Raw genomic sequence first — 24,657 nt, forward strand, 5'->3', positions numbered from 1 at the left:
GAAGGGTTTTCTTAACTGTAAGAGCTGTTTGTTTACCTCTTAAACATAGTTCTGCAATAGTTGACAATATCCAGGGTAAATTGACTGTTCTTTCAAACTGAACCTTCCAAAAACAAAAAGGGCTTGGAAAGAGAGGGCTGTGGTGTTTTGTTAGTCTTTGATATGCTATCTCCATTCATGCACTAAAATGCAGAACTGCCTTTGGTTTCTTATGAAATCTATATTTTAAAATTGTAAAATATAATTGTAACTAACCTGAAAATAAGTAACCTCAAGACAAAATTTTCATGTGAGGAGATCTATGGCAATGCAGTTCATTCTCTCTGGCACTTTTATAATTTATTTTCATCCTCGCTTGCTGCAGCACGTGTCTGAGACTGCCCAGTGATGCAACCTTTGCCTATTTATATACAGCACGAAGGTACTGCTTTACATCGCTGAGTTGTCTCTTCATATTTGAGTACTGAATGCCAAAAGAGCAAGCCTCCTAGGCTTTAAGGTGTAGAAGGTCACAAACTTACAGCGATACGGACAAACACTTAACAAATGTATTTTAACTCTGCTGGTGCCATTTTCTAATCCACACCAGCTGAGCAGATCTCCCTGCACAGAGGCCGTTTCTAAAGCCAACAACAGGTTTATGATTCCAGTCTAAGGTGTGATAAAAGTGTGCTTCAGAGTTGGATGCAGAAGATTTCTTCCACTGAACTGCAGCTGTCCCTTGTTTGGGGTTTGAAACTGCAACTACTGACAAGTGCAGACAAGAGTTTGTGTAAAAACTCAGGTGGTCTCTTGCCAATTCAGTAAGCATGAAAAGCGGCTGGTGGTGCTTACATCTTTGTCTCTCTTGCCAGAAGTTTTATCTCTCAAGGTGTATAATAATAGCCTCTTACATCTCAAAAGTAATTTTCTGATATTTGAGGAAGTCTTTAGAAGTATGAGTCGTGGGAAAAGATCTACTTAAAGCTCTTACACAAGTTTACTGACTCTTTTTGGCTTAGTCTAGTTTATTGTGCTGTCCTGGTTCTCCACGTTTTTCACTCTGGCTAGGGGAGAAGCCATAAAGTCTTATATCAGGGTATAGCAATCAGAGGTGATTTCAGTTGTGTTAATTTACCTTTCCTATGGAAAATCAAACCATTGCAGCCAATGATACCATTTCACCTTGTGTTGCTGATGAAATACGGGGCAACAGTGGTGTTCCTGCAAATTCTCTTTGAAGGGAATTCTTTTAAAGGAATATAATCAACATAGTGTGGCTTACAAGGGAAAAGTATTGAAAGCATCCCTCATCAACTTCCTCTGGTATGCATCAAATAAAAACTTTATTCTGCTGAAATGAAAAAGGGAATCTGATAGGCTGTGAAAAATTTAGGAATAAATGTGAAACTTGTGACAACATCAAATATTAACTTTCCATTTCATTTTGTTCACCTCTGATCACAAACTAAATTGAGTTTCTTACTTTTCACTTGAAACAATTGAAAAATCTTGTTGTCTTTTAACTTCACAAAAAGTGGTAAGAGAATTAAATCATTAGTACAACAAGAAAGATTTTAAAAAGTAAAATAAAACCTTATTATTGTATAGTTCCTTTGATAGACAACTTGCCTAATTAATCATAACAGGTTCATAATCAAAGATTTATTTGAAAATATTTGATATGGAGACTTCATTTATAGCTGAAGGCAGTTTCTGAAATACAAATGGAAAAATGTATAATGTTCTAAATTTTAATTTCATTCGCCTTTCTCTTAATATCTCTCTCATGCTTCATGCAGGTCAAAGTAAGCAACATTTGAATACAGTTAAAATGTGGAGACATGGGATATTCCAGTGATATAAGTGAGCCTGTTTAATGTCTTCACTGGACCTACAAGTCTTTGTAGTATCTTGTAAAGACAAACAAAAATTAAAAATCATAGCATTGCATATTAGAATTTTAAAACCACAGCTTATTCAGAAAGAGAATGACAATTTAAGCAAGATCCACTGATGGCATTTAATTAACAACTTATATGCAGTTTAGCTGTACTTAAAAATTTAAGGTATCATAGCATGATGTTCTGAAGTACCTGTTAGTGAGATAAGAGCTGTGGGTTTCCAGTAGATTTTAATGAAGTCTCAGACCTCAGTTCTCAAGAACAGGCTTTCAAAACTTTCCCATCTTGGCCTGTAACATGTTTTTCCAACATTTTTTAACCCTACCATCCCCTCCCCCCAACATGTATTCCATTACTTTAATCTGACAAACTTTATGAAGATTTTACATGAAGACTTTAACATAGAGATGGATTCTAGATCCAATATGTTCTCTTATTTTCTCTCATGAACGTTAATTATTTTGTATTCCGTTTCTAATGTGGAGTACGGAAAAACCTGTCCCTTCTGTGTCATGAGGAATGGCCTGTTTACTTGCATGCCTTCAGATTCTGTCTGTTTAAGTGACTGGGAACAAAACCAGAAAGACATAATGCTCTATTTGCCAATTCTAATAGCAAAAATTGTTTAGACTTAAGAAATATCTCATTGTCTATGGATCTATTAAAATACCCATTACTGCATGGGTCTTGTTTCCCTCTCAAAAGACATATAGTCTGTATTTTCTTCATTTCCATTTTCCTTTAAGGAGTGTTATGTTTTATATGATCTTGTCAATTAGAGTCTTTATTTAGCTTATTTTGTGTCATTTTCTTTCATATATTAACTTCTCACGGTGTTTTAAACAAAAGCCACCTGCTTTCTCTTTGCAGTCTTGATGCTGTTAGACGACTGAAAGATGTTGTAAAAAGGAGAAAGCAGAGTGTTAACCTACTGAAGTGCATTGGTATTAGAAATGTTAAATAAACCTTTCCCTCCTTCTAAAAATGAGTATGTGGTCTATTAAGCTTGTTTAACATGTGTTGTCTTACAACTGTAAAATGAATTGTTGGACACCTTTGTCACTTCAGTTTTGCTCTGTGCACAGTGTCTATTTCTGTAGCATTACAGTAACTTCCAGGGGGCTGAGTTTCATATTTACTGTGTTCTCAATATGACTAGCATGTTTTCATGCTAATACGGATTTTTAAACTGCTGAGCTAATAAAATGTAATTAATAGAATGCTATTGTTTAAACCCTTTCCAGGTACATCCACCTTTATGGAAGCATTAGCAGCCAATGGTACAACCAACATACAGACATCTGTAACAGGAGTGACAGCCAGCAAACGAAGGTTTATTGATGACAGGAGAGATCAACCTTTTGATAAAAGGCTACGTTTCAGTGTGAGACAAACGGAGAGTGCGTACCGGTACAGAGACATTGTTGTCAGAAAACAAGATGGATTCACACACATTTTGCTATCAACAAAATCATCTGAAAATAATTCACTAAATCCAGAGGTCAGAACAATTCTGATTTTGGGGGGGAAGTGTGCTGGGGGAGTTCTAAATCCTTGCCTTATTTATGACTCACGTATGCACAGATGTACACACAGGAAGATTCAGGTTGTTGCTTGCAAGATTTTACACATACAACAGACTTTAAGTGTAATTCAGCTGAGTTTAAGAACTACGTTATCTGAACATGCAGATATTCTGTCTTTTATGAGATGTGGTGATTTACATAGTGCAACTTGAAACAAGCTTTAGCCTGAATTACTCTTCTTTTTTTCTGAACTGGTTGCATATGCCATCTGCTGTCCGAATTACAGAAATGCTGAATGAGTGTTTTAGTTACAGATAAAATCTAATAGATCTTTTCTTAATGATTTCATTATCTTAGTCTAATTACATTTTTTGAAATGCAAAGCTTCTAATACTTTTTTTAACTTTCTTATTTTTGGATAATGAAAAACCGTTTAACTTTTCCAGTATGATGGTTGAGTGGATCCTAAGTAAAAATTAAAGATGTTGAAGATCTGGGGGGAGGGAGGGGGAGGGGAAGGAGGAGAACAGTATATTACTTTTTAATGATAGAATACAAAGATCCTAATGAATTTTTGATTTTTCAGGTAATGAAGGAAGTCCAAAGTGCACTGAACACAGCAGCTGCAGATGACAGTAAACTTGTGCTTTTCAGTGCAGTTGGTAGCATTTTCTGCTGTGGTCTTGATTTTATTTATTTTATACGACGTTTAACAGATGATAGAAAAAAGGAAAGCACTAAGATGGCAGAAGCTATTAGGTATGTAAGATTATCTCCAGTCATCTGAGTGGGTATTCTTCATACTGTAGTCTGCCTTGGTTTATCTTATTTCAAAAGCCTGTCATTCAACAAGATCTAAGACATTTACCTGTTACGTGATATAGCGTGCAACACTTCTTTTATACTCCCTGTCCCTTTCTATTTGGGTTGTCATTTCACACATCATTCACTATTTTTACTACTAAAATTTAACTGTGAAAATTGGTGGTGTAGTAATACTTCTCCACTTGAAACTAATTGTTGAAGACTTAAACAACCATAGGGTTTCAGGAAACATCTCACAAATGCAAGGTGTGCATCGCATGAGTTAACTTCACGTAGTACATTCAGAGCAGTGGAACGATGGATATTCTAAAGGAGTAGATTAATAGTAGTGAACATCATCCCAATGCTAGGTACCAAACCTAACAATTAAACAAAATGAGCGGAACTACTACGAACTAGAAGAATATATATGGAAAAACGTATGGATCTTAGAGACATGTTTTAACAGTACAAACAAGTAGCTTATCTTTTGAACATCAGTTTTGAGGACCTGCGGTCTTGGATTATCTCTTATATGCTTCCAGAGTATCTATATTCCTTCAGAGACCTATGTTCTATTATCATTATCAATATTTATTAATGTCGCTAAAAAAGACCTTGTAATGTGAAAAGCCTGTTTCATTGGAGGCACAGTTGGCTCATAGAGATGATAATAGTTCTTTTTTTCAAAGGAAATTTTTCAATCATTCCATGTAAAAGTTGCTTACGCAGTGACTTCAGATGCAGCCGGGGACAGAGGTTCTTAACGCCAAGCTTCTGTCCCTAGCTTAATTCAGGCCCTTCCAGAAGCCTGATTTGTCACCTACTATTCATTGTTAATAAAATGGATAAAGATAACTTAAAACACCTACATATCCTGTCTTCAAATATAATAATGGTATATTTCATATATATGCTGGAGATGGTCCTCTCTGGAATATTGATATGATTAAAATTATCTTTAGTCTCTGAGTGGGATGTCTGTATGACAGCTTGAATAAGATGGTTCCAGAAATGTTTTTGCATTCATCAATTTTGGCTCACTAGAATGAGCTAAGAAGCAGCATGAAAACCTTTAGCGATGGATGCAATATAGTAAAAATGTCCTGTTTTGCAGAAATACAAAAACCTGTAGTGCAGATAAAGAGCAAACTTTAAAACTACCACTAAATCCCTTTTTTTTTTTAAGATTTTGATGAAAATCCCATGTTTCAGCATCTAATACTGAAAAAATGAAATGAAAAATCATCTGTCATTCAGAGCAAAGGAGTGCTTTACAAGTGCTGACAACTGTGTGTTGTACATTGTATTCTAATCAGAATTTGTCATGAACTTGAAGTAAATATGGACAACTTCTTAATTATGTATGGTAGCTATTAACTGACAAATGTCAGCACCTCATCTTTGAGGTTTTAGAAGTCTCTGTTTGGTCTAATGCATGTGTACATGTACGTATGTACAAACATATGCTTACTTTTTCCTGAAGGCATTTGCTTTTTGAGAACAGAGAAGCACTTAAGCATCCATGCTCTGTGAGTACTGGAATGAATTGTGATTTTTGTGTTGATTAATGAGGATGGGAATATGCTTTTGTAAGTTAATAGGCTAGCACCGGTAGCATTATGACCAACCAAGAGAGGGAAGGTGAAGGCGGGGAAGTCTTACAGATGTGTGTGATACTCTACTATTTATGGCTTGTTCATAATTTTAAAAGGCAAATTTATTTATTAAGAAGCGCTGTCTCCTAGAAATATTCATTAATGCTTTGCTCATCTTCACTTATATCTATAAACCTTCACTTAAAAAAATGTAGATGGATACCTTATACCAGTGCCATACATAACCACAGTGAAGACCAAGCAGGGCTATAACCGTGGTTTTGGTGCCCAGAGGTGAGGTTTGACTGCAGCCTCCTCTAAGAGGGGGCTGTGAGGCATGTGCGTATACCACAAGTGCCGTATCAGCTGCTGCTTGTAGGAGGGGTGTTAATTCCACACCTGCCCAGATATTGTGCTTTGCTGAGCTGGGAGAAATACTAGGCTTTTGCAGAATCAAAGCATGATTGAGGTTGGAAGGGACCTTTGGAGGTCATCTTGTTCAACCTGCCCCTGCTCAAGCAGGGTCACACAGCAGGTTGCCCATGTCCAGGCAGGGGGTTTTAATATCTCCAGGGATGGGGATTCTACAACCTTGCGGGCTGCCTGGTCAGTCACCCTGACAGTAAGAAAGTGTTTCCTGATGTTCAGAGGAGACCTCCTGTGTTCCAGTTTGTGCCCATTGCCCCTGGTCCTGTCACTGGGCACCACTGAAAAGAGCCTGCCTCCATCCTCTTTGCATTCTTCTTTCAGGTATTTATACACATTGATGAGATCCCCCCCAAGCCTGCTCTTCTCCAGGCTGAACAGTCTTTCAGCCTTTTCCTCACGAGAGATGCTCCAGTCCCTTAGTCATCTTGGTGGCCCTTTACTAGACTGTCTTCAGTAGCTCCACATCTCTCTTTCACTGGGCTGGACACCAGTGCTGAGCAGAGGGGAAGAATCACCTCCCACAGCCTGCTGGCAATGCTCCTCCTAATGCAGCCCAGGGTACTGTAAGCCTTCTCTGCCACAGGGGCATGTTGCTGGGTCAAGTTCAACTTGATGTCCACCAGGACCCCTAGGTCCTTTTCTGCCAAGCTGCTTTCCAGCTGTTTGGTTTCCAGCATATATTTGGTGCCTGGGGTTTTTCTTCCCCAGATACAGGGCTTTGCACTTCCCCTTGTTGAAATTCATGAGGTTCCTCTCAGCCCGTTTCTCCAGCCTGTCGAGGTCCCTCTGGACGGCACCATGCCTCTCTAGTGTATCAGCCCAGGTTTGTATCATTGGCAAACTTGCTGAGGGTACACCCTGCCCCATCATCCAGATCATGGATGAAGTTATTGAACAAACAGTACTGGATCCAGCACTGACCCCCTGGGGTGCAACACTGATTGCTGGCCTCAAACTAGACTTCATGCCACTGATCAGCACGCTCTGGGCCAGCCATTCGGACGTTCTTCAGTCCACCTTGCTGTCTGCTCATCCAGCTTATACATCAACAGCTTGACTCTCAGGGTCTTGTGGAGGGAGGCAGTGCTGAAAGCTTCACTCTGAAGACTAGTTAGACAATATCCACTGCTCTCCCCTCGCCCACCAAGCTAACCACCTCATCGTGGAGGGTGATCAGGTTGGGTTTGAAAGTGATGTTACTGTGGAGATGAATTATTACTGAGTTTTCAAGGGCTGGTGTATTTTACTCATGTAGTGAGTGCATGTTTCTGTTTCTCTTCAGGAATTTTGTGAATACTTTTATTCAGTTTAAGAAGCCTATCATTGTAGCAGTAAATGGCCCAGCCATTGGACTTGGAGCATCTATATTGCCTCTGTGTGATGTGGTTTGGGCTAACGAGAAGGCTTGGTTTCAGACACCATACACTACTTTTGGACAAAGTCCAGATGGATGTTCATCCCTTACATTCCCTCGGATAATGGGCCTGGCTTCTGTAAGTAGCTTGAAGGGTAGGGGCTGACAGCTTCACAATGCAGTTGTGATAATCCATAGTGATTTTAAGACTTTTTACCTTTGCTGTGTTGTCTTTTTTTATTTTTTTTTTTCTTTCTCTCATGAAAAACTTTCATGAGAAACAAGTATTTATAGTTTCTCTGCTCCATGCTGTTACAAACTAGCCCCCACCTGCATGCACAGAACAGAAAGCAGGCATGGGACGTAATCCCGCGTCACGAGCACCCTTAGCCCTGTGACAGTGGCAGAAGGGTTGTGTCCTGCATACCAGGACACACCTTCCCAGCTGATGCCTTATGAGGACCAGCCACACCAGTGTCTTGCATTCAGCACAGAACGGGCTGGTCTGCACTCAGTGTTGTTACATAGCAGAGCACTGTGTCACCAGCTATTAGCAGTCTCATGCAAAGCAAGTCAGCTTTCGTGCACTTGTTCTCAAGAAGTCGTGTCGCACTTCCTTGCTTGGTAGTTCTCTGTTGATGTTTAATGCTAGCGTGCTATGCAAGAAATACTCAACCCAGACCACCTTTGTGAAGGATTTGGGTTTTTTTGTCTTGCACTCAATTTACAAGATGGGGGGGAGGGGGAAATAACGCTTTGCATTGTTGCTGAAAACATACTACATGTTAGTTAGTACCCCTTTTCTTGCTTTCCAGTCAGATGAAAGAAGCAAATGTAACAAAACGCTATTTTAAAATATCTTACCTACATTATTTTCATGTTTCTTACTATTTTTTTATGCTGTATTCTTTGAAAACTGACCTACGTCCCACTCCAATTTAAACAGTAACAGTATAAAACAAGTGCTTGTAGCTACACCTTTTTTTTTCTAAATTACTGTTTATTATAAAAGTCAGTTTTTCCCTGTAAGTATTTATCAATGTAAAAATACAGACTTTGATATATTAAAAACATCAGTTTGAACAGATCTAATGACTAATTGTGTGATGTCTGGATTTAAGTTATTAGAAGAGAACAGAAAAGGTAACTGAAATAGATTAATAATTATAAGAGTATCTTTAATATCTTAGCATGTTTCAAACTACTGATTGTTCCTTTCCCTTTTTATTTGGCCATCCATCCATTCATCCATCCATTCCATCCATCCCCGTCCTTTAGAGACTTGTGGTTGTTACTTTTACTTTCTTTAGATGTACAAAAAAAATCCAAGAAGCTCTTCCCTAGTAAACTCTTTTCATGTGTGTGAATGCTTTTGGTTTAAAATATAAAGATTTAAATTGAAAGCTTCTAGTGATAACAATTCCAGAATCTTCAGTGCAAAAGGGGAGGGGGAGGAAAGGCCACTGTTTGCATACTATCTTCAACCCTCTGCAATGTAGCAATGTCAGTGCTGTATGGGACAAAGTTGGACTTTAATCAGCAGATTTCATTAATTATGTTCAGAATCCATACTGAAAATTTTGATCAAATAGTGTGCTTTCTATCTATGAAAGGGAGATAGAAGTCAGCAGAAAGAAGAGATGGTATGAATGATATGAGAAGTGTTTGGGGGGGGGAAAAATACACAAAAGAAGGAATGGAGGCCTCTGAATGCATCCTAAAATTTGCTGCAAGTGTATTAGCTTGGCAATATTAGTCCTACATTTAACTCTTGTCAGATTCGGTGCATTCTTTTTATAATCAGCAGTTACGTAAAAATCTTCAGTCGCAAGATTGTTGGAAATAATCTTCCCTACCAGGTCAGTCTTGGCTGGTGAGCAGGTCTGCCATGGAGGGAGGTTTTTTCCACAGACCACATTCAACAGAGGTTGTTGTTACAGGAAAGCTGAAGCCCAGACCTTAGGATTCAAAACCGATACTGTATTGGGAATACCAAGAATTTTGGAAGGATTCTTAAACCTGGCTTTTGAGTTTTGAAAATAATCTAGAATAGAGATGAAGGCAGCATCTGTTTGGGGAGATACGTTATTGTGCGTCTGCTGTGGAGTTCTTCGGCTGGCTTTCTGGTCTTGGATGCAAAGCACAGGAGCTGCATGATCAGGCTTCACATGCTGGGTTTCCCTGTCAGCCTCCAGCACGCTTGGCAGTATTTCTTACGCCCTTGTGTCAGTGATGAGGGATACACGATCCCATCGTGCCTGTAGTCCACATGACAGCCAGGGTGTCGGGCTGCCTCCTGATCATAGTGCACGAGAGCTGAGATGCTCCGTAAAGGTCTCCTGTAAGCCTCAAAGCACTCACTGTAAGAGAAGGGCTGTAGGATGTTCCTCTGTGAAAGGAGTAAGACAGAATGAGTAGAAAATGTAGGTTGTTAATGAGAGTCTTGTATTAATGAAATATTTTTGTCTTCGTTTCTGTTGCTGTATTGCATTTCTTGGAAAGTAACCACCAAGTGTGTTAACTTTCACAGCAGATACAATTTGTGATTGATTATAGGATTAAAACTTACTTAGCAGTGTACTCCAGCATATATTGTGTATAGATCAAAAGTGAAGATGCCAGAGCAAAACATTTTCCTTCAAAACTTGTCAACAGAACAGTAATGGGAGTGCTCATTTCATGTGAGGTTTTCTGCTAATGCAGTGTTACAGCTGGCAGAAATAAGATAACTGCACCATTATCGTTCATGGTTTTTCACATTCAGGAGAACTCAAGAGTTGCTACTGAGTTATAGAAAAAGATTATTAAGGTTTTCTAGCATTTGTTTTCACCCTTGCTACCAAAGATACATGTGAAGAATATGTAGACCTGACCAGCTGACTTAAAGTTCTGACTTTTCTAACTCCCAATTAGATTGACTTCACATTTTTGATCTTTGATATAAATGTTAAGTATCTTTTAAAATTATTTTTGGAAGAATTTTTCCTTAGGAAAATGACTCCTTGTTTTAGACATACTTGTGTATGTCACTGATCTTTTCGCTAGTGTTTCAGGTTAGTATTACTCACCTATATCCTGGAAAATCAGGAGGTGTAGTTGTGATAGTTAATCAACCTTGTATATTTGATTTTTGCTTTCACAGAAGGTACAACTATAGGGGTATATAATTTGTACCTCTAGTGTGAGGCTTTCTTTTTTTTAACTAAAATATGTGAATCACAACTTCCCATATTAACTTAGGAGAGATGTACTGCTGATAAAATTTATGTAAAAGATCCTAGGAAGCCTCTTTTCATTTTTATTTTAACACGTTGGGAGTCAGCAACTAAACTGCCGTAGAACCCAGGCTTTTTATTTCATTACAAAAGGGCGAGTAATAGACTTCTGAGAGTTCAGATTTCTTCCTGTGTGAAATGGCAATACTAGAACAGTACCTACAGTAATTGGGTAACTTGAAGTTGCTATAATAATTACCAAGAATTCCAGTATTAGAAAAAATGAAGAAACACAGAATTTTGTTCTCAGAAATACTATACGTGTCAGGTTTGGGTGTTTTATAAGAGCCTTACTTTCCCTATTTCAAGAGTCCAGCAATGGCTTTGCCATATTTTCAATGTAAATTAGTCATTAAGAAACAGTAAAAAGTTTTGGGGGTTTTTTTGTGGTTGATGTCACTGCAGACAAAAAGTTTGACTCTGTAAGAAACTTCACTATAGGTAGAATTAAAGCATAAGTAGTTGTGGGATGAAGCTTTAATGGGGAAGCTGATAAATAGTGGTGTGTGTTGATTACAGATGAAAAAGATTTACAGAACTAGAGATCTCCTTATTGTATAGAATGTAGTACTGTTCTGTACCTTTAAGCTATGTACAAGATCCTTTAAATACTGGTGTTTCTTTTTAATAAGACTGCTAAATCAGCTTTTGAAAGATTTTGGCAGTTCAGTATTGAACCCCTGAATAAGATGGGAATGGTTATGTTCTATGAATTTAATCAGAAATTGGAACATGTCCCGCTCCAAAACCGGTGAGTTTTGGAGGTCAAATTCTAAGATGATCCAGCTATTTTAAATGTTGCATCATAAATGAAATACTGCTGAAGACTTTTGAGAAGTGCTGAAAATAAACCATATATTTAGATTTCAAACATTTTCAGTACTAAAAAACATTTTTAGTTGTAAAATATTTAACTGTTCCTTTCTATGAAAACTGAAGTTCCCAGATCTACTACCAAAACTGGATTATCTTTATAACTTACAGATAAAGTAGATTTTTAGCAAAGATTTCAGTGCTGCAACTAATGTAATTATAAATGGCAAGCTGATGTATTCATTGCTGTTTTACAGATCTGCCAGGCTTTATAACGTATTACCACATATACAGTTAACGAGTCAGTAATACTGCAAGAAAGCTAGAGCTAATGAACATTCATGAATGGGAGATGACAAAAGACTTTTTTCATGTTTAACCCTTAATCATAGACCTCTGTATTTTTATAACTACTGACATGTAGTATAGTCAACACCACTGACCAGCTATCTGTAGGCAAGTATTTTTCTTTAATTAAAAGTTGGAAGAGCTATAATAAATAAAACTATTTCAAATAGTGCAGGCATTTTCCTTATTTGTTTTGAACATTTTTCCTTTAATGAGTTTTGTCTCATTACATTTCATACCAGAAGTAACTTTTTATCCCTTCAGGCCAATGAAATGTTGTTCAGTGGAAGGAAGTTGACTGCGCAGGAGGCTTGTGCCAAAGGACTCGTGTCTCAAGTGTTTTGGCCAGGAACATTCACACAAGAAGTAATGGTTCGAATTAAGGAACTTGTCACATGTAATTCAGTTGTAAGTTTCCTTCATTTTCTTACAAAACGTTTTTATGATTAGATTAGTTCTTATTATTCTACATCATTATGTCCTAAACAAAGACCATTTTCATGAAATAAGGACCACATTTTAGTATAGCAATGTCTTTTAACACATTCTTATACAACTTTTTGTTTCTGGGGTTTTGAGGATGTTTTTTAAAGTTTGCATCTAACTCTTCTTTATCATATGCCGTAGCACATTGTGGTTAAGAACATTAAAACAGCATTGGACTCTGCAGTGTGTTTTGGTTTTAACATAGTTGTGTAAGTCCAACTTACTGTAATCAACAGTGTAAACAGTTGCCCTAAGAACTGCACAGAAACACACAAATCTTGAGTTATAATTTAATGTCTTGAGTTGCATTTTAAATTACCAAGGAAATAAATGCAGTCTTTGACATTATGTTGAACTTAGTTTTATGAGTAAAGCCTAGTGCGTTCATGGCTGTGTGCACTACTGGCAGTTGCACAAGGTAGCTGAAACTACCGGTGTTCAGTGCTTTCTTATGAGAAGAGATGCAGCAGAAATTAACTGTTCTGTACATCAGAAATTTTGGACTTTGAAACAGATTAATAGTTTTCTAAATGGAAAAGCAAACGAGATTTTTCAGTCTGTTTTAAATGCTCAAGAATTTCAAGGTCATTAGAGCAGTTCTGGATAACAGTGTTATGATTAGCCTTCACCAAAATGGAGTTGGAGGTTTCTCTAGTTATCAGTAAAAAAAAAAATACATATGTACACACACAGAGAGTTATGATTTAGATTTTTTTATTATTTCCACATTTTTATGCAGTTGTAAACTGTGCTGGTATAGCATAAAGGAAATCCTGTGTGAAACTATGAGAAATACTCTTGAGAAACATTTCCTAGGGGCATAGTATGTCCATGAATTGATAAGTTTAAAAGTTCATGACCAACTTCAGGATTCATCCATATAAACCTGTAAGTACACGTGTTGCTCAGTTCTCATAATACTAAGCCAACTCCATTTTTGGCCTAGGTACTTGAAGAATCCAAAGCTTTAGTACGTAATATCATGAAGGTGGACTTGGAACAAGCAAATGAAAAGGAGTGTGAAGTTTTGAAGAAAATCTGGGGCTCAGCACAAGGGATGGACTCAATGTTAAAATATCTGCAGAAGAAGATTGATGAGTTCTGATGAGATGCCCGTTGACACTGGAATTGTATTTCTTTGGACATCAGGGCAAGCAAAATATGCCCATCTTAGGAAAACCTATATAAACTAACCCCTTGCTCAGCTTGGGAACAGGAGTGGACACCCCCCCCACCTTTTATTGTCAAGGGGTTTAAAAGTACTGTATCACTTAAATTTGAACAAAACTCCTTTCTCCCCGATTGTTACATATAGATATATATACACACACCTGTGTGTATGTGTGTGCATATATATGTCTCTTTTTTATATATATATATATATATATATAAAAGGTAGTATGTGTGTGACAGTGTGTATGTAGACACACACACACAAGCTAAAAAAAAAAAAGATAGAGTGCACTACCAAACATCTCTTTAAAGGCTCTAGTTTTTGTTATCTTTGGCTAGTACTGTATCAAATAGAGAATGGATTAAAAAGTGAATGGTGTTGCATTATTTTCTGTGGCAGGGAAGTCTGGAATCATGTTTTTCTTTTTCATTAGAATACAGAATTGAAACGGGTATTAGCCAGCCCTTACTTTCACTGCCCAATGAGTCAGCTAAGATACAAGGCACTGTCTCAGAAGAAGGTTAAAATACCTCAAGTAATGGAACATTCTAAAATTTTTGGGAATTAAACCCTAAGCTTAAATCACACGTATCCCCAAAAAGAGAGTGTGCTCAGGATTAATGCTAAGAAAACACTCTGTCCTTTTTTGGGGGGAGGTATAGAGGGGTGGGAGGAAGGGGGCAGGAATATGTTTAATTCTTACCCAGATAGCATGAAGAAACCACTGTCTCTTGGGAAAGGGGAATAAGGGGAAGTGGGAGGGAAAAGCAAGGGGGAAGGGAAAAAAAAGAAAGAAAAAAAAAAAAAAAAGCTTGTTTTGCAGTATTAGTGAATCACTGAATATCTTATGTATGAATATCCTAAGTTATAAGTTAGTTTTAGTGGGTTTTTTAAAAGTCTCTCTGGGTTTGGTTGGTTTTTTTTGTTTTGTTTTTTGGTTCTTTTTTAAATAACTACATAAGTGCTTCTGTTGCTGGGTGAGAATACTACTTTATATACAGTTTGGGTTTTGTTTTCGGTTCTTTTTTTTTTCCTATTTGCTGGTTTAATTGATGTATTACACCAAAAATGCATTTTATGTTCATAGATTTTAGGTTCACTTAGAATATATTATTTAATAAGTTAAAAATCTTTTGGCACACTATTAAGTAAAAAAAAAAAAACTCCTTTTAAAAAAAAAACTACCTTATATTAGATGTTTAATGTTCTTTGTCTATGCTTTTTTATTATTTTAAATATACACTATATACAGTATGGTGTAAGAGTGCCCTGTGTAAATAGACCTATTTTGCATTCCTTTCAGGAGTGGTTATTGATTCCTGACCGCAGATACCTATTATTACTTGGGTATCTGTGCTTGCAATCTTAATGAATGTATTATGAAGAATGAAAAAGAAATCAAACCTTATTTTTGTACAGTTTTGAAGTTTTTACTTGGAACTGACCCACCTCCCCTTCCCAGTGGAGAGCTGTACAGTGTGTAAATCTGCCTTTACCTTGGATTGGTACAGTATTTTTGCATCTGTGGGACCTACTTCTTTGTTCTAGTAGTTTGAACTATATATAAACTGTACAATCTGTAAAGTTTTTATAGAATAAATATTCAGCTGTGAAAACTGGTTAAATAAAACTAATATTTCTTAACACATTTTAAATGTGATTCTCTCATATAATTGTCTTTTTCAAAGATACTTCTGATTTAAGGGTTGCTGAAACAAATCTTTCAAATTAAAGACTTCAATATTTTATTTTGTTAAACTTCTATAAGCTCTTAATTTCCGTTAAATGAAAAGTTGAAAATCAGTTTATTGCTGTAAACTGTGTAGAAGTTTTCTCTTAGAGGAAGTTGATGGGAGAAGATGACATAGGAAGTCATTCTACTCTTCATTATTTTGTTACAGTTCAAAAAAAAAAAAAATTCAAGTAATTATTTCTTTGGAATCTCTTAAAAATGGGTCATTTTTCCTACAGTGATGTGGTAAAGTGAAAATTCCTTAGTTGAATTCGATTTTATTGAAGGCAGAAGGAAAGATACCTTACCTACAGTTCTGTAATGGGAAACCTTTTGGAGTTCAACTCAAATTTATATAAAAGGTCCCTTTTCTGGCCTCTGTAAGAAGTATTTGGGCATAGATTGCATCTGTTTCAGCTAGAGGATTATTTATGCTTTCTTTAAACATGAAAGAACTTCACTGTAACAGAAGACTGGGTCTAGAGATACTTAGAATTAAATCAGTTGAAGGTGCAGGCAATTCAACTGAAAAAATTCTACTTGCTTCATTTTTTGTGTTACTATCTGTCAGGCTGTTGTGCTGCTGCTGACAGTTTGAAGATGTAAGTTGGTGACCACGTAAATTCCTTTCAGTGGAAAAAGTCCTTAGTTCAGACAAATTCACATACACTATCAGAGTCACTGTGCAATTGCCCAACCTTTATATTAAAAGCAGTAACTAACTTCACACTATTAACAAATTATGTCCTTATGAATAAGTAATGTAGACGTTTTGCCTACATACTGGACTAGAGATACCCTGTTTCTGGAGGAAATACTGCCCTGTTCTTTTCAGGATTGGTCACTAAGTATCCTTTGATGGGTGTGACAGTTACAGTTAAGTCTAGTTTAGTCTTTGCAAAACCACAATAGAACAAAGCCAGAAAAGTTAGCAAGCAAGAAGGCCTGACAGATCACAAAAAATGACTTAGGACATTTTTTACATGAGTGTTTTCCAAGCTTTTCTTCACAGGAGACATAGGTCTTTGTCCAGCCTGGTTCATTGCTGATGCTTGTATTGTCCTACATAAATTTGCAGTACTGCATAGATAAACTAACCTGAAGCATCAGCTTTAGCTTCTGATGACTGACTGCAGCTGTAGCCACAGGGGTTTGACTGGGCTCAAGGAGAAGGCTGGGGAGGCTGCAGAAGCCACCATCACTTCTAAAGCACCTGGTTTGGAGTCCCAGCCTCACAGAAGCAATTGATTCTAGTAGTGATGTATGAACACCTTGTACTAGGGGAATTCTGGAGCATCGTGAATTGTTGGGTTCAGGTGAATGTAAGAACATAGAAACGGTATCTTTCTGAAGATACAGAAAGTTTCTGTATGGTTGGGATTTTTTGTTTGTTTGGGGTTTTTTTCCCAGCAAGGGAGAAATTTTCCTCATTTTTTTCCTCCTTCAGGCCTGAAGGCAAATCACATCTGTTTGGGTGTCAGAAGTCTAGTCAGGGGCTAGTAGAATTAGTAATAAGGGTATTGGAACATAAAATCCAGCTGGCTTAGCCTTCTTAGTCTGACCCCTAAGTCTCCTATCAAGACTGGCTTGATTGCATCCCTGTACTACACAATCTGCTTAATTATTTACAGAGCATAGAGACACACTGTAAGGCAACTGTCAGTGTTGGTGCCAAAACCTTAAAGGAGCACAGGAGCCTTGATAGTGCAGTGTAGGAATCTGACATTCTAATTCTCTTCCTGAAATAGGTAACATCTCAGGCACTAGCAAACAGCAAACTGACCAGCACTGGCCACTGGACTGCACTGAGGCCATAAAGTATGCCTTCCTCACAAAAGTTCCATCACATTGAAGTTTATTTTTGGAAGTAAATGAAAGAACTTTTCTCCTGGTCAAGAAACGGGACCACAGAGCCACGGGTTGAATGTACTTGGAACTGTTTGAAAGCCACCTGTGTACACTTGACCACACTTTCTGCTGATATGTTAGTTTGAGTAAATAAAGCACAGCAAGGTCTTAGCACTGGGAGAGCCAACCTACAACAAAAGGTATTTTGAGGTAATCTGAAGATCTGAACTCACCTACAGGTCTTTTCCATGTTCAAGCTTCCTAATTTGCATGAATCCAGGATGTGAAGCAGTTTCCTTCAGTGAGTCCTTCACTGGATTGCTGACATTGCTAAAAGACACTGCTCCATGCACCATTATACTGAAAACAAGGTTCAGGGGAATTAAGTAATCTTTTTAGGTGAGATTAAAGTCATACTGAGCTGTAAACTGCTTAACTTTACACCGATACTTTTCATACTTTACCCAAACAGTGGATAAAACAAGACTGCAGGCATCTAAGGAACTGGGCAGCAAACAAACCATTTCTGGCCGAGTGGACAGGAGAGACTTTCTTCAATAGAGCCTGTACTCTCCCTGGGTTTGCTGGTGGAAGTTGAGGCACTTAACGTTCATCTGGAACACGACAAGTATGCTGCTGAAGAGAGTAGGAAGGAGGAGATACCTCAACTCAATTACAGTTTGCATTATGATTTTCCATCCTAAAGGAACTGTCAGCAGCTGTCAACACACAGGCAGTCTCACAAGGCTGTAGCAGAGGCTGGGTTGGCAACCTTAAGTCACACAGCTTGGGAACTCAGTTATACTGAAGATGGCACACAGGTGAATTTTTCTTTCCAAGGGAAGAAGTATCAGGAGGAGAGGCCCTGTATAGCACACAATCATCATGGTCCAGTCCTGTACAGTCACTCTGATTTCTCTAGAAAATACTTTGCTCACAAGTCTGCATTTTTTTTCCTACTTGCGAGGGACATGATTGGCAAGCCATGCACCAGACTTACTAACAAACAAAATCCAAAATACAATTACCTCGTGAGGTACTCACAGGATGGAGAGTGGTTTGATATGCAAAGATTTTGAAGTGCAATAGAAAATGAGATGATGGTGACGGAGTTCTTTTGGTCCTCCTCATCCCTCCTGCACAAGGAAAAATACAACAAACAAGGGGAATTAGAAGCCACCAAGAAACAGCAGGTAAGAAGTCAAAAGGAGCTGCAGGAAGAAAACAAAGAGGACAGAGCCAGGCTTTTCTCAGTGGTGCCCAGTGACAAGACCAGAGGCAATGGGCACAAACAGAAACAGAGGAGTTCCCTCTAAACATCAGGGAACACTTTCTTACTGTCAGGGTGACAGGCACCGGCACAGGTTGCCTAAAGAGGCTGTAGGGACTCCATCCTTGGAGATACTCAAAAAGCTTCTGATCATGGTCCTGGGCAACCAGCTGTAGGTGGCCCTCCTTGAGTAGGGGTGGGTGGGACCAGATGACCTCCAGAGATCCCTTCTAAGCTTTACCACTATGTGTGGAAAAAAAAAACCAAACCCAACCAACTTGCATTTGTTTTCTAGCTAGCTAGTCATCCATCAAACAACCTCTGTGGCTGGAACTGCAGGCTCATCAGGCTCTGCAATCCTTTATCTTTGAGAAGCCAACATCTTGTGCTGGGTGATACCAAATCACCCAGAACAGAGAGAAGTACAGATCGACATACAAGTTTCAGGTAAGATGGGGATCATCTTTACCCTGTCTGTTAAAAAGCATAAATAATGTTACTTGTTCAAAGAAGAAGAATTTATTTCTTCAAGGATAAACAGGATTGCAATAGTTAACCAAAACAAAGCCATGCCTTTTACAGTACCTGAAACTTTGCTTTGGTCTCAGCAGTTCCTTGAAATTTTGAATTTTTTTTTCCCAAGATCTGCCTCAATCAGTCAAGCTGAACAGTAACCCAGCCACCAGTGGTCATACTGAAATGTAACCATGTGAGCTACTCAAGATGACTGCACATAGCGTGAGCCTTTGGGTCAAATGTAACACATCTTTACTATGTCCTCTGGATATAACTTATTAAACACACACCACTATAGAGCAACTACATAACTCTGCAGGATGAGAAGTCAACTCATAATGCTGTAATAAACGAGTGTTTCCTAGATGCTGCTTTCCAAGACCCATTCATTATAACCCTTTACTTCCATCTCCAGCAAAAAGTTCTTATTGCTAAACAAAACCTAGAGTATAAACAATCTTCAAAGTCCTGGTTGTCTTCCCTGCCTCCCCCTTACTAATTAATTTTCACTAAATTCACTGTACCATCTGTCTCAGTAAGAAAAGGCACTCACAGAGGCCACCCTCAAAGTCACGCCAGTCATGTGCTGGGTAAACTGGCTGCTGCCAGTAGCAACTTCTGTGAAATGCAGATACTGCTTCTTACAAAAACAACATTTCTGGAATTCATTGAGCTTGTCAGGTTGGACTGGGATCTTAAATCAAACAGTATTATTAAAAAAATACCAAACCAACAAACAAACCTAAAACCACCTGCTAAGCCAGGAATAATTGAGACACACACTTCTACAGAAATCATGCTTGCACTACATGATGTAAAGTAAAATCAACAAACAACAATTTCCTTTCCATGTTTCAAATGTCAAAAGACAGGCACATCCCCATATTTCTTCTTTTTCTTCTCTCCACCACACCTCCACCTCCATGGGCTTTGTGCTTAGAAAGGGGGTGGTGGGATTTAAGCTGGAAACCTGATAAATCCTGAATTTATGTGCTGGAAGAATTATTTTGAATGCTAAATAACAATTTTAAAAATTAAAACAATGTGAAGCTGAGAGTTTTTAAACTGGATGACGCCTTGAATCAAGGGGATGAAAATAAGAAAGCAAAGGGAAGGCACCTCATCCACTTCTGCTTGTTTCTTAGTAGGCGTCTCAAGACTGATCACATCAAAATAGGAGTCTGCAGACTTAACTTTGTGATCTCAAGAGCTGGGCCGTAACATCCACAGAAGTATTTCTGAAGCCAGCATTATATGGTATCTAGGAATAAAATTGAAGTTACATTAAAAATTGAAAGTGTATCTAAAGGAATTACAATTCATGCTGACAGAAAATTCTATTATGGATAGAAATGACACAAGTCCATGCATCCAAGGGAAGAGAAAGAAAAAAGTCAGGTCTTGACATCAATTTTCTTGAAGCAAAATAAAACACAACAGCCAGTCTGATAGAAGAACCAGGGGCAACAACTCCACAATCTTTTGGGCATTTTGGACAATCTATTTCAGCTCGTGAGAACGGATTTATTTTCCCCTAGAATCATAAGCATCTGAACTTCCTGATAATTACTCCGTGGCGCAGCAGAACTGTTACCAAATCCTTCAACAGAAGATCTTTGCAAATTGTTAATCCTAATGTTATAAAGCAGGAAATTTGGGGACCTTACATAACCCAGCTCTGAAGTAGAATAAACAATTAATTATTTAAGATCCCAAATGCTTCTGGAAGGTCCTGGCACATGAAGATAGGCTATTGCACTTAATCCTTAAAAAGATGCAACCCCAAGGCCTACAGTTCATGTTCCGCTCCAGCAGACGCCCCCAGCCTTACTACCAGCCTTTCAGATGAAGGTGACAGCAGTTCTTCACATGCACTCAGTCCTCTTAGGTTCTGCTACAGATTTAGACACGGTGGCGCAGCAAACAGTTTTTTCACAGACATTGAACAGTTTAAACATAATTGGTTGTAAACACAGCTTTGAAAAAAAGTGGTAAGCGCACAATACTGCTGTTCATGAAATACCTCAAAACCTGAAAAATACGTGAGGAGCCTACATTATATGTAGGTATAATTTGGTAGCCCACATTATATGTAGGTAAAATATGGTAGCCTACATTAAAATGCCATTCGGTTCCTCCACTACACTTCCTAACAGGGTAGGTCCACCCAATGCTCATGTGGTAAGTTAATGCTTTGGGAGCAACCTTTGCTGAACAAGCGATGTGGCACATCTGCCTCTAGACTGTTCTTGACACAGAAGCATTAAAACCGTAATTTTGCCACTGAACCGGTTATCACCGATTCTCAGCATATCACCTGATTACTGAACTTTCAAAAGCAAGTAAGCAAGTAATACAGCAGTCCGTAACACTAACGTATATCAAATAATTCAACAGATTAGCCATAAAAATCATCTAGAAGTTCCTGAGAGTTTGGTTGGCTGAAAATAAATGTAATATTGCCAGTGTCTAGAAAAAGACATACACAGAGCCTCCGACTTTACATTCAGAGATTTCAGAAATCCTCAGCAGAGTTGTGTACCCCAAGAAGTTGAACCCAGGAAACATCCTGACGGAAAATTTCTGGCCAGCAACCCGCAATAACCTGACACGCAATCATTATTGTCCTGTCTCTACCATTCCTAGTGCTCCTCTAAGTTCATAGTGATGAAGAGCAGCTGCAACCTGGGAAGGGCTCCGGCAGTAACAGCAGGGACCCACAGCAGCTCCCAGAAACGGGTTATCACTGAAGACACAGCAGCAGCCCAGCATCACAAGGCACAAGCAAGATAACCCCTGGATTTTCTCTCTCTGACCACTGCCTCATCACAAACTAAAACCACTTGCGCAGACGAAGGAGAATCAGAGCATCCCACCCAAAACCTACGCGGAACACACGGAAGAGGCACAGCTGCCCTGCGGGGATGACAGCTGAGATTAAGGGTCTTTTACATCTGTTTTTCCTCTTGTGCACAACAGGAGCTCCGTTCGAGAGCTGCGCAAGGGCATCCATGCGCCGTGCCTGGCCTGCGGCCATACTTGACCCTGCAAATCACCGACGATAAAACAGCAGAGTACGACACGGCGAAGATTACAGACTTGCCCGGTTTCCCCGCTACGTCAACACGCTATCACCACCTCGCAGGCTTTCTTGTGAAGGAAGCCGCGATCCCAGCTCACACCAGCAACATGAAACTGCACCTTCCCGCGTGCTCTGCCTGATAACGAAAGCCATCCACCGCTACGTCTAGCCAGCGCGGCAGACTGGGAAGAGTTGGAAAGGAGTTATCTAGGAGCCCAACAGAAGCGGTTGCTTATTCTTCCTGGAGACAGCGAGGCCGGAGGCAACAGCGCAGTAAACACCATGTTACCCGAGCGCCTTCAAACGGTGGGCACTTCACAGCACCTGCAGCCCAAAAGCTGCTGGGTGCCCAGCACCTGGTGCCCTTCTGTCTTCCCAATTCGTGTTTGTGGAGGGGCCTCAAAATACCCCAGGAGCGTTTGTGGACAAACCACCAGCAACTGCCACAGGGACGGTGTGGCCATAAATGAGAAACAACACAAGTGCCAAAGCCTCTCAGCCTTCAAATTAGACATATATTTAGAAATTCTGCATTAAACCATAAAATTAAAAAAAAAAAAAAGTGAACACTGTGGGTCTCCTAGCAGCAAGACCTGGCTTTGTTGGCCGGGGCCAGCAGGGATTTGATCCCAAGGATTGACACTCTTGCTTGTTGCATCTGGAAGGATGTCTGTCACCGAGCTGGAGAGCCTCTGCATCTCTGTGGGAACCCCTGAGGGGAAAATTAGGGTCTCCTCAGAACTGACAGGAAAATTTAAGACTTCCTCAAAGAAGAAAAGAAGCAAGGGAGAAGAAATCCTAGAGAAGTGGAACTATTCCTAACAATCATGATAATTGCAGTTTTGTAAGTCGGGCTGGCTAGGTGCCCGGAATGGGTAAACAACCCCAAGCCAGTTTAACTGACAAGCATATTACAGTTTTGCACAGCCCTGGAACAAAGCAAAATGACCTCCAACTTTTTAAAAATCTTAGCTACAGATTTTCCTCCATCCTCACTTCTTTATTTGTGTAAATTAATAAACCTATGCTCTAAGACAGTGGTAAAGTTTGATATTTCTGACAGTAACCATGAGGTTTTGACACATAGCTGTCAATAAAAGCAAGTGGGAAATAATTTTGCTCAGAACTAAAATTTTACAAAGACCCCTTGTTGAAGATATATTTACAATACACAAACAGCTGATTGTATGCATACAATGTATAATGTGTTCTTAACATGTATTAATATTATACATGGACAATTTGCTAAATTTTACAAGGTTTTGCCCATTTTAAGAGTTTTAACCACGTTTTTTCAGTAACTTTTCTTCCTTTTTTTTTTTTTAATGTTTTACTAACAAATCACCCAATTATCTTTGTGCATCAAAACAACTTTAGATTCAATTTTATCCCCATCACACTGACCTATCATTGTTCCAGCAGAATTTCTGAATTCAACACTTGTGAAGATCAGAAGCGTTCGTGAAACCACAAAACAGGGTCTGCTGGCATGGCTGCAGGAGCTTCACTGTAAAGATTCTTGGTCCAAGGTTATGCATGATGGGGAAACTTCCACAATCGATTCTAGGACCTCTGGAGGTAGATATCAGGCATCCTCCTTGATGTCCCCTGTTGTAAACAAAAAAATATATATTTTTTTTCAAACAGTGCAATGATTTTGCACTGTTATTTGATTCTAGGCTTTTCCTGCCTAGAAAGAGTCAATCTGAATAGTATTTATTTTTCTGTAGCAGGAACTATGCATCCCCTGATCAAATTGTATGGAAACACAAAATTATTAAACATGGTGTCCCTCAGGTTTACTGAGAGAAGAGGCAGGAGCCACATGAAACAGGAGCCCCTGAAAGGCTGTGCACTGTATCCTTCCCAGCCCTTCAGAGCAGTACTGACACATATTTAACATCCTTCATCCCTCTCTGCTATGTTGCCTTTATCCAACACCAACTTTGAAGCAGAACTTTACCAATGCTCAGAACAGCTTTTGACAAGGACATGTGAAACTATTCACCATCTGAAGAGGTCAGCCATACCAGTGAAAGGGATGCGGGGGTGCTGGAGGGAGCCAGGCACTCTTCGAGCTTGACCTACCCACAGCTACTACACTATACAGCATTAAAGAACCTAAGGCATTTAGGCTCCTAATCTCCCATTCACACATACATGAACTAGGCCACAAGCACTGCTGGCTACAATCTGCCCAGAATTATATTTACTGCCTGGTTTTAGGAAGTTTATCTTTCTTAATGATCATTTTTATCAGGAAAGAATAAGCAGTCCCTGGGGATCCAGTTCATTTCTCTTTGGGCCTTTTTAATTTGCTAGTTTCTCAGCCCTTGATGCCAGCTCCCCACATACTTGGAATCATATCAATTCACAATTTTATCTAATCTGCATCTTTTCTAATAAAATGACAGCCCATTCCTCTCCTAGCGTTATGCCAGTACTTTTCTTTGAAGTCCCATGGAGCTGCATCCGACTCATGCCAGCATACAAAAATGACTGGAGCTCAGCAATCTTGT

General features: G+C 38.9%; 1 protein-coding gene and 1 long non-coding RNA gene across 16 annotated transcripts in view; one reads left to right on the forward strand and one right to left on the reverse strand.

The window, feature by feature from the left end:
- CDYL (chromodomain Y like) overlaps nt 1-15,345 on the forward strand; it is a 110,252-nt gene extending 94,907 nt beyond the window's left edge. For 4 of the 5 annotated variants that reach the window (XM_037379283.1, XM_037379284.1, XM_037379286.1 and 1 more), the window contains 5 exons: nt 3,128-3,384; nt 3,996-4,168; nt 7,523-7,733; nt 12,295-12,438; nt 13,463-15,345. In XM_037379283.1, coding sequence (XP_037235180.1) covers nt 3,128-3,384; nt 3,996-4,168; nt 7,523-7,733; nt 12,295-12,438; nt 13,463-13,621 — 944 coding nt within the window. In that variant the 3' untranslated portion in view covers nt 13,622-15,345. Of the gene's footprint in view, nt 1-1,764; nt 1,846-3,127; nt 3,385-3,995; nt 4,169-7,522; nt 7,734-12,294; nt 12,439-13,462 lie in introns of those variants that run through there. The other variant, XM_037379285.1, reaches the window with a different exon arrangement.
- Nucleotides 8,906-23,741, reverse strand: LOC119144242. 11 transcript variants are annotated; one of them, XR_005103028.1, is made up of 7 exons: nt 21,944-23,511; nt 20,176-20,317; nt 18,609-18,783; nt 18,315-18,406; nt 17,730-18,135; nt 17,504-17,630; nt 8,906-9,983 (listed from the first exon to the last, which is right to left on the reverse strand). It is a non-coding gene; the product is annotated as an uncharacterized LOC119144242 (long non-coding RNA). The 11 variants fall into 11 exon arrangements; XR_005103024.1 differs by having other exon boundaries at nt 17,504-17,906; nt 21,944-23,508; XR_005103021.1 differs by having other exon boundaries at nt 17,504-17,906; nt 18,299-18,406; nt 21,944-23,507.
- Nucleotides 23,742-24,657: the final 916 nt, after the last annotated feature.

Source organism: Falco rusticolus, chromosome 3, assembly GCF_015220075.1.
Source record: "Falco rusticolus isolate bFalRus1 chromosome 3, bFalRus1.pri, whole genome shotgun sequence".
Lineage (NCBI taxonomy): Eukaryota > Metazoa > Chordata > Aves > Falconiformes > Falconidae > Falco > Falco rusticolus.